Genomic DNA, 15,183 nt, shown 5'->3' on the forward strand with positions numbered 1-15,183 from the left:
CCATGCACATATAATCTAATGGGGAGAGAGTTGTTGAAATGAAGGGCCTTGGCGACAAAGTCTCTTTAAAGAGAACCAGTCATGCAGGAATCTATACAGCCAGTCTTTATTAAACCCTGCAGGCTTCCTTATGAAAGATGTATATCCATGGATTTTGCTTGACTCACACTGTCTAAGTCTGACACTTTAGTAGGAGGGTCTTGGGGGAGGTCAGAGGTCACCTGAAGGCTGATCGCTTATTCCTATGACCCTAGAGCAGTGATGGCAAACCTTGGCAACCCCAGATGTTTTGGAACTATATTTCCCATGGTGCTCGACTACACTGCAGAGTGCATGAGCATTATGGGAAATGTAGTTCCCAAACATCTGGGGTGCCGAGGTTTGCCATCACTGCCATAGACACAGTAATTTAGACAAAGGCAGACTGTGCAGGACATTTATAAAAAGTTTCTGCATTTACAGTTGTTAATCTGTTGCTTCTTTTGATAACAATTTAGGCTCCATTCACACCTGCTGCAGTGTGGATTTTTTTTAAGCTTTTTTGTGTTTTCTAGTCGAGCGTTTTTGGAGCGGCACTATTCATCTGAATGGGCCTCCCTCTGCTCCAAAAACACCAATGAAGCTCACGTAACAAATCTTGGCACAGAGCCAGAAGTGTTTGGCGTTTGCCATTATTTCTGTGATTGTAGCTCGTTTTGTGGTTCGGCAATCATGGCAAATTCGCACCGTATTTGGGGTGCCATTAAGAAATAATGGCATTGCCAACGCGCCCCGCAGCGATTCAGCCCGCAATTCAAATCGCCTAAATGTGAACAGAGCCTTAAGCTGGCCATGCACTAGCCGAAATATCAGGCTGACTCATTTTCGAAAAATACGAAAAATCGGCCGTGAGAGCAGACGATCGTGCCATCATTTAATGACCGAATTTCGAACGATAAATCGTTCAATGGACATAAATGAATCCGTTTTTCGTTCAGTTTGTCACAAATGCCGAGTGCAAACAGGTTGGCTGAGAAACACATTTACCTTTCAATTTATTGTTCGTTTATCGTTTGGCCGGCAGATTTTCAAAACTGTTCCTTCGATTTTTGGGCTCTGAAAAGTTAAAAACGATTTTCTATTTGTGCCCATTAACCGGAGGAAAAAGGAACGATCGGACCAAATGACAGATTTTCGAACGATCTTTCGGCTAGTGTATGGCCAGCATTAGGGTCAGATTTCATTTTTGTGTGCCTTTTTTTTTTTTCAATAGATTATCAGACCTCAAGTGACCTTAGACCCTTTGGGTACAATGACAGCTTCCATGATTCTAAAGTACCCATAAGTAGCAATACAACACATTAGATCACATGGAAATTAAACAGCTTGGATTGTTTGTTAGGATTGTACCATTTGTTGCATTCTTATGGAAAATCGATAAGCACATTGAAATTAAACTATAGATTGTAGTGCATAGAACTGCAGAGCTTTGCATGACATTCTCTGGGGGTTTGCTATGATGGTCACCAAGTTAGACCTTAAAAGGTTGTTAACCCTCACATATACCCAGCGAAGTGACTGGCCTCAGGTGGTACATAGAGATAGGTTGTACCTGTTTATCTACAGCTGCCTTTCCCCTACATTTATTCAAAGTGCAGAATTTACAAGGGATCTCTCAGCTCTGATAAGCAGGGGGTGGAGAGCTGAAGTTACATGAGTGAGTAGAACTCAGAGCTGATTGGAGGAAAGGACAACCCCCTCCTCCTTCAAACAGCACACAAGAACAGAGCTGATCCCTCCCCTGTCACCATTTTTCTCTTGGTGTCAGGAAAACTTGTCAGAAGTGACTCATGCAGATAGCAGAGGAAGAGGCAGCAGACAAAAATGACAGTGCTCTGGATTAAGACAAATACACACTATAGAGGGATATTCTTTTTTTTATATTTCAAGTCTGAGGCTTAGATCCACTTATTCAGATTTGTGTCAGATCAACAAAAAAAACAAAACAACAACAACCTGTGCAGTGGGTCTATTGGTTAGAATATATTTTGAACTGATTGTATAGACTTTCACATTAAAGCTAAACCCCAGCCTTCTGCAGTTGAACAAGCACCTCTCCTGTATGGAACTTGCTTACTTGGACTATAATGCACACTGTCATCTTCTCGCAGTGTGCATTAGAAGCTGCAGCAAGTAAGATAGAGCCTGCCTTATTTCCTAGCTGGAGGACATCTAGCATCATCTAACCCTTTCCTCTCCAACATACGTGCCCCTGGCCTGCCCCTTTAATTCATTGGATTTCAATCATAAAGTATCAGCAATTACATGTATGATTTACCTAGGATAGTCTGCATGCAAATATAGTCCATCTAGGAACACCCACTCCTCCAGACTGACATCTATCCCATCACGGCATTTTGATTTGCATAACTCCTCCCAAGTACCAGCCCACTGCTTCCATCCGGGCTGAGGGCTCTTGAGAATTTCAGCACCCTGTCGGCCCCTCCCACCAGCCATTATCTTGCTTGCATTGCATAGAGAAGCACAAAGACCCTTTGATGACTTTATTGGGATTAAATAAGGTATGTAATAATAACGGAAAGCTTTTTTTGTTTTTTAGTTTAATTCACATGTTGATTGAGGAGGAAAGGAGAAATCAAGGATGGAAAATAAAAGCAGATCAAACATCAGTTTTATGTTATTAAACTGATGGCCTGGACTCATCAACTCTTACAGTGTAGCACAGTAATCCTGAGCTCTCAATTATAAACCCATGCATTGCTTTACATAGGAACTCTGATTGTGTGCTATGTATGGGGGTCAGTATAGTGATCACTATATATTTAGGTATTTAGCTGGGAATAATTTATTCATTTTTTAACCATAATTTTTTTATTTGGGGGGGGGCACTACTTTTTAAACCTTTTTTTTATGTTATTCGCATATTTTCAACTACAAATAACAGCAATCCTGCTTTTATTAAAATTTGATATACATTTTTAAAAAGTAGAACTCGTGGCTAAAAAATACAATAAAAGTACAATGGTCAACGGCTTTAGCAGCCATCAATGTGATTTTCTATACTGTCGCTAAAGGAAACGTGTGCAGCAGCCAAGAAAAGCAAAGGTGCGGCAGCCAAAAGACAGAATATTTTACTTCTGAACATCCTCTCTGTCTTGGCTGCTGCACAATAACTTGGACCCTATTTGCTTGGTCACTGACCTGTCCCCCATCCTGTCAGCAGGCAGCACACTAAAGCTGGTCATATACTAGGAGATTTTCCAACAAAAAATTCTGCAAACATTTGTATGTAAAATCTCAGTACATTCGATGAATTGACAAATGTAGGAAAGTACGTCAAAATCTCCTTTGCTTCTGGAATGAATGTCATTTCTCAAACGAAAAACCACACACGCCATTAGAAATGTTCAATTCTGCTCCTTTAGTTTTTTTTTTTGTCAATACAGTTGGAAAGGAACAGTGATTTGCCCTCACTAACAATCAGAAGATCAATGAAAATTCTTAAAACAAAAAATTTTGAACAAAATTCTTCTAGTGTATGGCCAGCTTTAGTGAAATACTCCCTATGCTTTCTCCTCCATGGTGCAATCCAGCTCTTATTGGTAAGATTAAAGGGCGTCCTCCCTGAGCCCTGTTGTGCAAGAAATCTAGGAAGTCAATATGAAGACAGATTTAGGATACTTCTATGAGAAGTTTTAGAAATACATTTTATTTTATGAATAAATAAGTGGATTACAGATGTGGCCTACTATAACTGCCCAGAGTTTGGCTTTAGGTCCTATATGTGTGTAATAGAGCTGGAAAGATAAAAGTGGGAATTGGTTCTAATGGATATCAAGATCAGCAGATCGGTGGTGAAAGTATAGTGCAGGGATCCTCAAACTATGGCCCTCCAGCTGTTGAGGAACTACATGTCCCATGAGGCATTGTAAAACTCTGATATTCACAGACATGACTAGGCGTGATGGGAATTGTAGTTTCTGAACAACTGGAGGGCCACAGTTTGAAGACCCCTGGTATAGTGTATGTGGACCTTGTTCTGGTCCTAGACTGCTACCCCTTTGATCATTATAAACCGATCACTCAATAATCATCTCTTGGATGAGTCATGAGAAGCACATAGTACCATAGTTCATACTATTTAAAAAAAAGTATTTCTCAAATGTTTATTGGTTGAAAGCATCCAACTCTTTTCAGGGGGTGAATCTGGCCCCTAACATATCAGGCATCAAACTTGACCCCAGACATTCTTAGCGCCATTAGGAGATGGTCTCCATCAAGCCTTAGGCCCCTTTCACACAGGCGGACCGTTCAGATCCGCATGTTCTTTTTTTGTCGGATCTGAACGGTCCCCCCATGCATCCCTATGGGGCATCGGATGTCAGCGGAGACATGTCCGCTGCCACCCGATCCGATAAATCTGGACGGATGGAAACCCTATTTTCCATCCGTCCAGCGGATCGGATGGGATCGGATGAGAACGGACCAACGGTCCCGTTCCTATCCGATTCCCCCATAGAGATGTATGGGGCTGTGACAGCTGTGTCTCCGCACACAGTGCGGAGACACAGCTGTCATTCTCCTGCTCAGGCGGATAGATCCCCCGCTGAGAAAAGCGGAGTCCGTTTGATGGACTATATGTGTGAAAGGGGCCTTAAAGTGATACTAAACACACACTGTTTGATTTACATTGTCTCTTCGAGTTCTTGATATGTATGATGGCACTGTAATTATTTTAAATTAAGAAACCCATATTTTTCCTAAAAAATATACAGCCGTCACATGACCCAGATCTTTCCCAAGGAAACATAAGCAGGAGGAGCTTTTAAGTCCTCTGTTACTGGTCACATGTTTTTGGTGCATAGATGCCTTTGCATTTTGTTGAAGATACTAAAGTTAATTTTCTTCTTTGGGCTTTGGAATGGGATTTTTATATCCAGCGATCCTGTTTACAACGTCCGCTTACACTAGGGGGACCTCTATTTCATCGATTCATCCATACTAAATGGTGGTTACCAAGAATGTAAGTCAGCTTTCCATATCTTACCTTGAATGGTAAAGAGATTTACATTTATGTAGCACTTTTTTCAATATACAGTAAACCCCCGCTCCATCGCGGTTCAGTTTTTGCGGTCCCGGTATATTGTGTTTTTTTTTTGTAATGTTATTTTACTATATAAATCATTAAAAATGAAATATTTTTGTGTTTTCCATAGCTCTTGCTATGTCTCTCAGTATCTTTTATGTGTTTAAATGAGCTTCTATTGTTTTAAAAGTGTGTTTGAAGAACTTAAAATGTTTTTACACGTACAGTGACAGTAAAAAAAATACATGCCTACAATGCATTTTAATAGGGTTTTTCTATTTAGCGGATTTTCACTTTTCGCGGCTGGGTCCGGAACGTAACCAATGGAGGGGGGTTTACTGTATTATAGTTTTGCAGACAATGGCAACATAATCCCTGAAGAAGATTTCAATATTAATTGATATATTGAAAGGCATTGGATTTGTTCCCGTGCAATTTATTCCATCTATACCTGGTTATCAGCCGTGCCCGGGAATGCCACTTTTTGCTATTTAAAGTACCAAACATCTGTCAATTATTTTATTATTCAAATTTTTTACTGTAATTATGATTGTAATTTTTTTTTAATTCTTTTTCATCTTTTTCAATAAAAATGAATATTTTTCAGTGTCGGTTCACACTATGGCGATCCGACTTTGGGGGCGACTAGTGAAGTCGCCGTGCACCGCGACTTCGGTACGACTTGCACGGACTTCACATAATGGAAGTCAATGCAAGTCGCTCCGACTTCGGTCAAAAGTAGTGCAGGAACTATTTTCTAAGTCGGAGCGACTTGAGTCGCTCCTATTACAACGGTTCCCATAGCACTGAATGGCCCGCGACTTGTCAGGCGGCCAAGTCGCCTGACAAGTCGCGGTAGTGTGAACCGGGACTTAATTAATTGTTTTGATTTCCTTAAAAATCCTATTCTTTGAGGATCTTTCTATTGTTTTGTAACATGACCCAGATCTTTCCCAGGGAAACATAAGCAGGAGGAGCTTCTAGTCCTCTACTACTGGTTGCATGAAAAAAAAACACAGCCTTTGGAATACAGAGTAAAAATAAATAACATCAATAAACTGTTTTAAATTGACATACAAATATACATTTTATATAAAATCTTTATTATTTTGTGGAAATAACATGGTGTGGGCAGGTCTCTGCCAGTCACAGGATGTGTCACGCCCCTCTAGCCTGTGTCTTAGAAGAGGGAGGTGAAGCCACCATTAATCTACATGTAATATTCCACATGTATTGTGTTTAGCTGGTTAGTGGGCATGGAGGAGGAGGGAGGGAGTGGGCTGTCATTTACCACTATGTGTACGCCCACACGTGTGATTCTCTAGTTACATGGCCTGCTTAGATGTGATAGAGGGAAAATGCTCAGCATAGAAACGCACTGAAAACTGAGCATGTGCAGAGATGCCACCACAGCTGCAAAATCCCTAGCTGGGATTCTAGGAAGATCAACTAGTTTTTTTTGCAGAATACAGAAAACAAATCTTATAGTGACTGAGTATGAACAGCATGCAATACACCGTTTTTTTTTTATAGGTTTAGTGACACTTTAAAATAGGTCCTTTAATGCATTTAATTAATATTCTATTATTATTTGACACTCAAGCCTTTTCCCCCACAAGGCCCTATCTGATGCTCCTAAACCAATAAACGTTTCAAACAGACTTTTTTAAATAATAGGGATATTTATACTAGGTGCTTAATAATGAACATTTAAGAGTTTGGCTTAATTAACTTTTTGCAAAACTGGGCGTAGGGGGTATATTGGGGCCGCCTGCATTGTGTGTCATTAGACGCGCCTTTAGACCCCGTTCACACTGGGGCGACGCTACTTGCCGGGGTGACCTCACAGGTCGCGGTGCGCAGCTCGAACCGCGACCTCGGAGCGGCCGGCACAGACTTCATATCATTGAAGTCAATACAGGTCGCTCCGGGTCGCCCCAAAGAAGCTCCGGACCCTTTTTCTAAGTCGGAGCGACTTGTGTCGCTCCTATTAGAATGGGTCCACAGCTTCTCTATGGCAGGCGACCTACGGCGACCTGTCAGGCGACCAGGTCGTCTGACAGGTCGACCCAGTGTGAACGGGGTCTTAAACTGGCTTGCATAGGTACTGGCCATATTGTTTTCTTTGCAGTGTTTGGTAACGCTCAAATGATCTATAGACGTTCTGAGCAAGTCCGTTTCTGATTCTTTATGTTACAGGGTTGTGTCTCTTCCACATACATACTGGGAAATGTATGCAAATTAAAACTATAGCTTTGGAAGTTGATTTGTTAAGCAACAAAACTGAAGGCTGACTTTTTTTTTTTTGAAGATCGTAGTATATGTAAATTCTTCATGCCATATTTCACATACTGGGGTGCAGCTGGTACTCTTGGCGAGTAGTACTGGTGGTCAGGAGCCATGTACTCCTGTGATTTGGGAAAGGCTTATTGAGGAGCAGGGGGTCATAAAAGGCCTCCAAACAGTGCGAAGATAAGGTGACAATATAGGGTGCAGTGATGACATCATCATGATGTTTCTGAAATGGAACACTTCCCCTCTCACCTCAAACACGAATGAATTGCAAACAAACCCTAGCACAATCAGTTGACAAATACAAGAGCTTTATAAAGTGGATTAGCATTGGATCCAGTGGAGAGAGAGGAGGAAAATTTCCCATTGGCCATGCTTGATTTTTACAACTAAGTTGTGGCACTGAGAGAGTTAAAGTGCCCCTTCCAGTACTGCGCTGTACTTTTATGGCTATTTCAATAACTTTTTTTATAAAAGACTTTATCACCAGGAGAGAAATTAGTCTCTGGATTATCCTTCTTCTCATGCCACCTTGCCTACATAGGGTAGTTATCAGGAGGTCCAAGGGTCTGCTTCATGCTAGCATGAACATGGCAGCAGCTGCCAAAGTAAAGGGCACCAACACATGGCCATCAACCTCTGCATTCTTCCCATAATCCTCTCTTTCTGTAAACATGGAGCTTGTCTTGCTGCCATGTAAGCAGCCAACCCCCTCCACTCATTGCATGCTGCTTAACATGAACCCCTAGCTGGCCACGCTCATAATCCTGTCTAGGGATTAAACGTCTTCAGCATGTCAAACTTGAAACATAAAAAAAAAAATATATATAAGTAAAATTAAGAGGAAGAGCTCAACGGAAAACACTGAACATAGATCTCTGTACAGAAAAACTAAACCCAGCTATACAATATTTGCTTTTTTTTTTTTGTGTGTGAAAGCACTCAATTGTCTATTTTACAATTCTATCCACATAGACTGAGTACTGAAAACTTCTGAATTGTCTTCCTGTACATGTGACACGACAGGCTGCTCACCGTTGACGGTAAAAGTGGTGCTGAATCTCAAATTGTACAACGGATTATCGCTATGTATAACCTTATTGCAGTAAGGGCATTATCTTGACGTAAAGGAGAAAGGCGTGCGTGCCAAAAGGGTTTAATGCCCGTTACTGGCGTTGGAAAAAGCCCGTGATCTGCGTCCCGGCAGCGTGGGCTCAAGCAGTACATTCAGACGTGAACATTCGCCAGCTTTTTGCACGTTTTCACAGTTTGAGCTCGTTTGCGATCTTGGACGCAATGTTTTTGAAGGCGATGGAGGTCCCGGATATTCTCTTGAAGCGTACGCCATTGAGGGAGAGACGAGGCAGTTTGCACACTTCCATTTCCCACTGGACAAGGCTATCCTGTCTGGCGTCACCATGGACGCAGAAAAGCAGGAAACGCTCCTTCTGCTCGTAGTCGCAGTTGTTGGCATCCAGGACTTTGCGGATCTCCTTCATCATGTCGTTGGGGTCCATGGAGCTGGTGGTCTTCATGCTCCATGTAAAGCGGAGAGAGCGGGGCTTTGAATCCTTGGTGTCTTCTCTTTCGCTCACTTTTGGCTCCCCAGATGTGCTCCTGAAGGAAAAAACAAAAAAGGAGGTTTAAGGACCTTTTGAAATGAAAAAATAAAAAACAGAATTACATCTATCTAAAGGAACTTCATATAACTAGTTTGTTTTGTATAATTCCATACTTTGATTTTGTTTCTTTGGCCATTTGGAGATCTGAATTAATATTCCTAAGAAGGAATCCGTTTTCTAGGTGGTATGCCAAAGGCCTATTGTACTGTAAATAAGAAAAAAAGGACTATGCACAATGCTTGAGGGAGGTGCGTTCTCGCAACATCCCAGATCGCCAGCTTTCCTAGAACTTTTACACAAGGCCCATAACATCTCTCACCAGACAGAAGCCAGTTTTTAAAGTATACATTTTTTTTTTCTGTGTATTTTTTTTATTTACCCATTGATATAATTTTATCTTCTTTATTTATTTTACTGAATTATAATTTTTATGGCATAACATCCAATTCATTAGAAGAAAAAAAAAATACTGCAGAGATGTGGAATTGTTTATAGGTGATGTAGTTGCTTATCCTGTAAAAGCCTTTCTTTTCCAGGACTCTGAATTTTTCCCAGAGAAACTGTACTTTTTACCTTGGAAACAGCACTCTGCCCCCCAGGTAATGGCATTCCGCTGCCCCCAGGTAACGGCTCTCCCCTGCCCCGCCCCCCCCCCAAGGTAACTGCACTTTTTAAAAAAGTGAAATCTCATGAGATAATGGTGCCAACTTTACATGCAAACTAAAAGGAAAAAGAAAAATGCAATGGGCATTAAGTAAATTCAGCTGAATCCTTTAATCCTTTGGTTAAGGCCCCTTTCACACGTGTGCGACTTCAAAGTCATACGATTTTACCGTGATGTTGCAGCGACTTTAACGCGATTTTGACTGGGATTGAATGTCTTTGGACCTCAAAATCGTGCCAAAGTAGTGCAGGGACTACTTTGAAGTCGGTGCGACTTCAAGTTGCACAGATATAAATGGTACTCATTGGAAATAATGGAGAACGACTTGTCATGCGATTTTGCAGTCCCAAATCGCATGACATATCGCACAAGTGTGAAAGGGGCCTTAAAGCTTTAGCAAACTGAAAAATGAAAATCTATTTGATCATAATATTTGGAAAAATCCAAAACATTGTTTTTAAATTTAGATTTACTTTCAGGCCTTATACTGTTCACCTGCCCTGGAAGCACAGTTGATCAGTGCAGTCAATCTGGTAAAGTCAATGAAAGATGAATGATGAATGACTGCATAAACCTTCATACGAATCCCCTGCACGGGACTGATGCACGGCTCAGAACGTGGTCTGCATGCAAAGAAGATCTGTGCAGCCATCTTTAGACACCCATCACAGATTTTACCAGGGTTGCTGAACAATCTACCTGTGGCACCCAGCTGGGGTAAACACAGCCTTCTACCCCCCCTCCCCCCCATCATAAATGAGGCCTACAGCGTATCTAAAGTTAAGAACAAAAATGTAATATATTTCAGCTGATCAGTCCTTGATGTGGTGGCTGCATTCCTTTTCCCCTAGATCAGGGGTGTTCAAACTACGGCCCTCCAGCTGTTCAGGAACTACAATTCCCATGAGGTATTGTAAATCTGATATTCACAGACATAACTAGGCATGATGGGAATTGTAGTTCCTGAACAATTGGAGGGTCATAGTTTGGACATAGCTGCCCTAGGTGATCCTGCCAGGCACCATACTTCCTGTCCTAGGGTGACAAGGTTCACCGAAGGGCAGCAGCGTTCTTATCTTAGGACAGGATGTGTGTTAGGACAACAGAACATCTCCCTGTATGTATAGCATCTCCCTGTTTCTATAACATGAAGAGGGAGGTGTTCTGTAGTTCACAGAAGATAGCTGATAACATTGTTTGAAATTTCAGTTCACTGCTCAGGAAGTTACAAGGTAACAGGTTTCTGGCAGGTTTAGAATTTTCCAGTATTTGCAGAAAATGTTCTTATTCAAAGCGACCACCACATTTAAAGTGGTTGTAAAGTCAGAAGCTTTTTCATCTTAATGCATTCTATGCATTAAGATAAAAAGCCTTTTGTGTGCAGCAGCCCGTCTAATACTTACCTGAGGTCCTTCTAGATCCAGCGATAGTTCAGGAGTGTCTCGGCTGCCTGGGACACCCCTCCTCATTGGCTGAGACAGCAGCACAGTGTCATTGGCTCCCACTGCTGTCAATCAAAATCAGTCAGCCAATGAGGAGAGAAAGGAGGCGAGGCCATGGCTCTGTGTCTAAATGGACACAGGGTGCTGTAGCTTGGCTCGGGTGCCCCCATAGCCAGTTGTGTATTTAGGTTTTGTGCTGCCCTAGGCCTGACTAAGTTTGTGCACCCCCTAATTTAAATATTACCCACCCCTTCCTGTAAAGGCCACACCCCTTCCTGTTTATGACCCGCCCTGCCATCTGTACACCACAGACCACAACCACAGTCTATCTGTGCCCATCAGCATAGCCTTATCAGTTCCCATAAGTTCAGCCTCATCAGTGCCGCCTCATTACTGCCCATCAGTGCAGCATATCAGGACAGCCCCATCAGTGGCCACCAGTATAGCCTATCAGTGCAGCCTATCATACCGGCAGGTAGCAGTGTGACTGCTTTATGGGGGTGCCAGACTGATTCGCCTCCTAGACCCTGCCCTCTGGCCCAATTCGCCCCATAATACTGGCATTAAACTAAAAGTGTAGTGCAAGCCGGCGTGGACCCTTTTCCTGTGGGAGCCAGGAGGAGGCTGTTTTTTTTCATGTGGTGTGCAGCTTTTTTGCTGCCTCCCTAGGCCTGGGCCTTTGGCGGCCTAGGCCAAGATACAGCACTGCCCATAGCAAGTTGCTTGTTACGGGGGCACTCAACAGGGAGGGGCCAGGAGCACTTAAGAGGGACTCGAGAAGAGGAGGATCTGGGCTGCTCTCTGCAAAACCACTGCACAGAGCAGGTAAGTAGAACATGTAAGTTATTTTTAATTAAAAAAAAAAAAAAAAATAAGACAAGACTTTAGTATCACCACTAGTAATAGAAGTTGTACAAGCTTAAACAGCTCCCTATCGAGATTTTACATTTTCACATTAGGGACACCGACTGACATAAATCCCTACAGGGGTTCTAACGTCTCACCACTCCCAAAACAGTTTGGGCATTAGATAAAATTTAAAAGTGCATGCCTGGATAACACAGCAAACACACATGCAGCACATCCCTCCAATGCATGCATATTTGCTCAATTTTGTCTCTTTAAATAATGCTGCAAATACAGAATACCTATTGATCCTGCCACTATGGCACTGAAATTGTCACAAGGTCTGCCAAGATTGCAGAACACCAACCCCCTTTTTATATCTCAGTGGCATAAGTAGGGAGGTGTTCTGTAGTCCTGCAGAGAACTCATTGCAGCAAAGACAGTGTTGACAGTGTTGTACAGGAATGATGAGCTCACTGGATTTCTGGCAGATCTACAGGCATTTTCCTGTACTTCCATTGCCATTAATGAGAAAAAAACATAAAAACAATGTGCACATATTACAAAGATGTCCTAAGCATGTTTTGCTTTAGGTTATTTTTCCCAGACATACACATTAGGAGTAGACATGACAGGACAGGAAAATGGGGGCTGTCACTGGTGACTTCACAATCTCTGGCATTGTTATCCTAATGTGGGCTTGACAACCTAGGGCAGTGATGGCAAACCTTGGCACCCCAGATGTTTTGGAACTACTTTTCCCATGATGCTCATGCACTCTGCAGTATAAACCAGCATCATGGGAAATGTAGTTCCAAAACATCTGAGGTTTGCCATTACTGACCTAGGGAGGCCCTGACCTGCAACAAGTATGCAGCCAGTTAAGGAAAACACACAGGTTCATAAATGCAGTCCAGTCAATGAGTTTGTTGGAGAGCAGAACCTGCGATTCTTTCCACACTTTGTTACAGAACAACTGGCACATCGCATCATGCCAGGAACACAAAATCAACGGATACCAGATTTTTCCAACAAAAAGAAATAAGTAAGTACATTAGTTTAAATGAATTATATTAATGGAGAGGGTTGCCAATTAAATCCATGTCTCAGCAATCTGCCCCATGCAAATGAAGTGAAAAGCCTCCAATTTTGTGGTCTGCACGCAGCTTGGAGGTGGATGCAGACACGGCAAAAAGCAGCTCAGCACAGAGAACGGGACTCACCACACAAATGTTATTTTTATACCATGTTTATCAGTACAAATTTATTTTAGGTAGAACACGGTATTAATGGTTATTGTTCTTCCAGAAAAGCCTCCTCTGTACCTCATCTATAATTAGTTTGCTATATACAGTCATGTGAAAAATTAGGTAAACTCCATGGAAATTGCTGCATTTTCAACATATTTGAACAGGCTACCATTAGATCCTTATTAAAACAGTGACTACAGATAAAAGGTAATATACTTGAATAAGTACACAAGAAAAAAACGTACCTATTCAATGATTTATTCAACAAACAGATGTAATGGTTTACTGTGGAAAACATAAGTACAACCTTGGCATCAAAAGCTGGCCATGCCCACCAGTAACACATATTACTTTTTTTTTTTTTAAAGCGGATCTTCAGCCCCCCCCCCCTTTTTTTTTTCTAACCTCTGCTTTTTGGCATCTGCACTACTGAGATACTGACCAAGGGGATCCAGCATTGTTCTGCTGAGATCCTCTTCACGTCTACCATCACTGAGGTCCCACACCACCATGTTCTTCTGTGAGGCTGCCGGCTCGCCTTCTGATGATGCACCGCTAGGCTCACCCTACTCCTCCATTTGCGAATGCAAGACTATGCCTCCTGGAATACGTGATGTGCATATGCCAAGCATAGGGAGCACAATGCACGTCATTTACCTAGTGCTATGCATGGAGGGGGGGGGGGGGGGGGGGCAGAAACAATTTCATTAGGAAAAAAGATGAATTTGAAAAAAAAAAAAAAAAAGCAAAATTTGCGTAGTGGAGAGGAGGATCAGACTTTGTTTTCAGGGCAAAGATCCGCTTTACCTGCCCACCAGTTTTGTTCAGTTGCAAGATGTTTGCCTGCTTCCTTGCGCTGAACTGCCTATTTCAAAATCCCCCTATAAAATGCAAATAGCAATCAAATCAGGACTTTGATTAGGGCAGTCCATTATTATTTCTTCCTTTTAAGCCATTATTTTGTGAATTAGACAGTGTGCTTCAAATATTCAATTATTGTGTTGAAAAACTCATGTTGGACTAAATGTCTACTTTTGGGCAGATGGCCTCACATGCTCATGGAGCACACTTTGATAAGATGCAGAATGTATAGTTCTCTGAAGATGTCACAGGAAGTGACAAAACGCGTTAGATTGGATTGCATAGCGTAACGATGTCATGTCAGGTGGAACACAAACTGGAACCTCGGCTCGCCACTCTGCAGAGAGTACGTGCAGCCCGATGCCTGACCGCCTGACAGTCGCCTTTAACCTGTTTTATGCTACCATTTGCTTTTAACCCAGTATTGAGGAATAAACATTTATAATTTTACTACACCATCTGGAGCATTTCCTTTTCCCACATATTTTCGGTCCATATCCCGGTGTGAGGTGTTAGGAAAGGAGGAATCCTATACCATCCCACAATCCCACTGGAGAATCAAGGGGGAACCCATCCAGGCCCGGGGGGCCAATAAAGCGCGAGTGTTCTTAATGCCATAAGGCATATAGGACCCACTGGATCTGTAAGTTATTTCATTTACCCACACCACGGTGGAAAGACCGATGTCACAAGGAATATTGCATAAGCACTTTTGAGCACCTGCACTTTGAATCTACTGGATAAGCACACTTGCACAAGGACTTTTTATAATCTGAACTGTTTGGTCACTACATTCACCCATTTGGACTTGATTTATATTTATATTTTATATTGTGTACATACCACGTGCACTTTTTATTCTCCGTCATTGTTTATTGAGCAATTGTACTGTTATTTATATTTATGATCATTTATCAGTCCAATCAGGATATTATTGCACTCATACACTTTGGTAAGCTTAAGAGTTTGATTACTTTTGAGCAAGTATTCCACATTGCACTATATATTTTATACCAGTAGGGGCACATTCAGCAAGCGCTGTAGCTAGTCTCATTAATAAGGCTATTACTATCAGAATGTATAGTTGACTCGATGACTGCAAACTGCCCAGGGCCTGGCC

At 42.0% G+C, this 15,183-nt stretch overlaps 1 protein-coding gene across 1 annotated transcript in view; it reads right to left on the reverse strand.

The window, feature by feature from the left end:
• Positions 1–8,033: 8,033 nt before the first annotated feature.
• Positions 8,034–15,183, reverse strand: part of MARK1 (microtubule affinity regulating kinase 1) — a 245,556-nt gene continuing 238,406 nt past the window's right edge. The window contains exon 18 of the mRNA XM_082249458.1: positions 8,034–8,995. Within this exon, the coding sequence (XP_082105584.1) occupies positions 8,641–8,995 (355 nt within the window). The 3' untranslated portion in view covers positions 8,034–8,640. The remainder of the gene's footprint in view (positions 8,996–15,183) is intronic.

The sequence above is a fragment of the Pelophylax lessonae genome, assembly GCF_965119305.1.
Source record: "Pelophylax lessonae genome assembly, chromosome: 3".
NCBI lineage: Eukaryota > Metazoa > Chordata > Amphibia > Anura > Ranidae > Pelophylax > Pelophylax lessonae.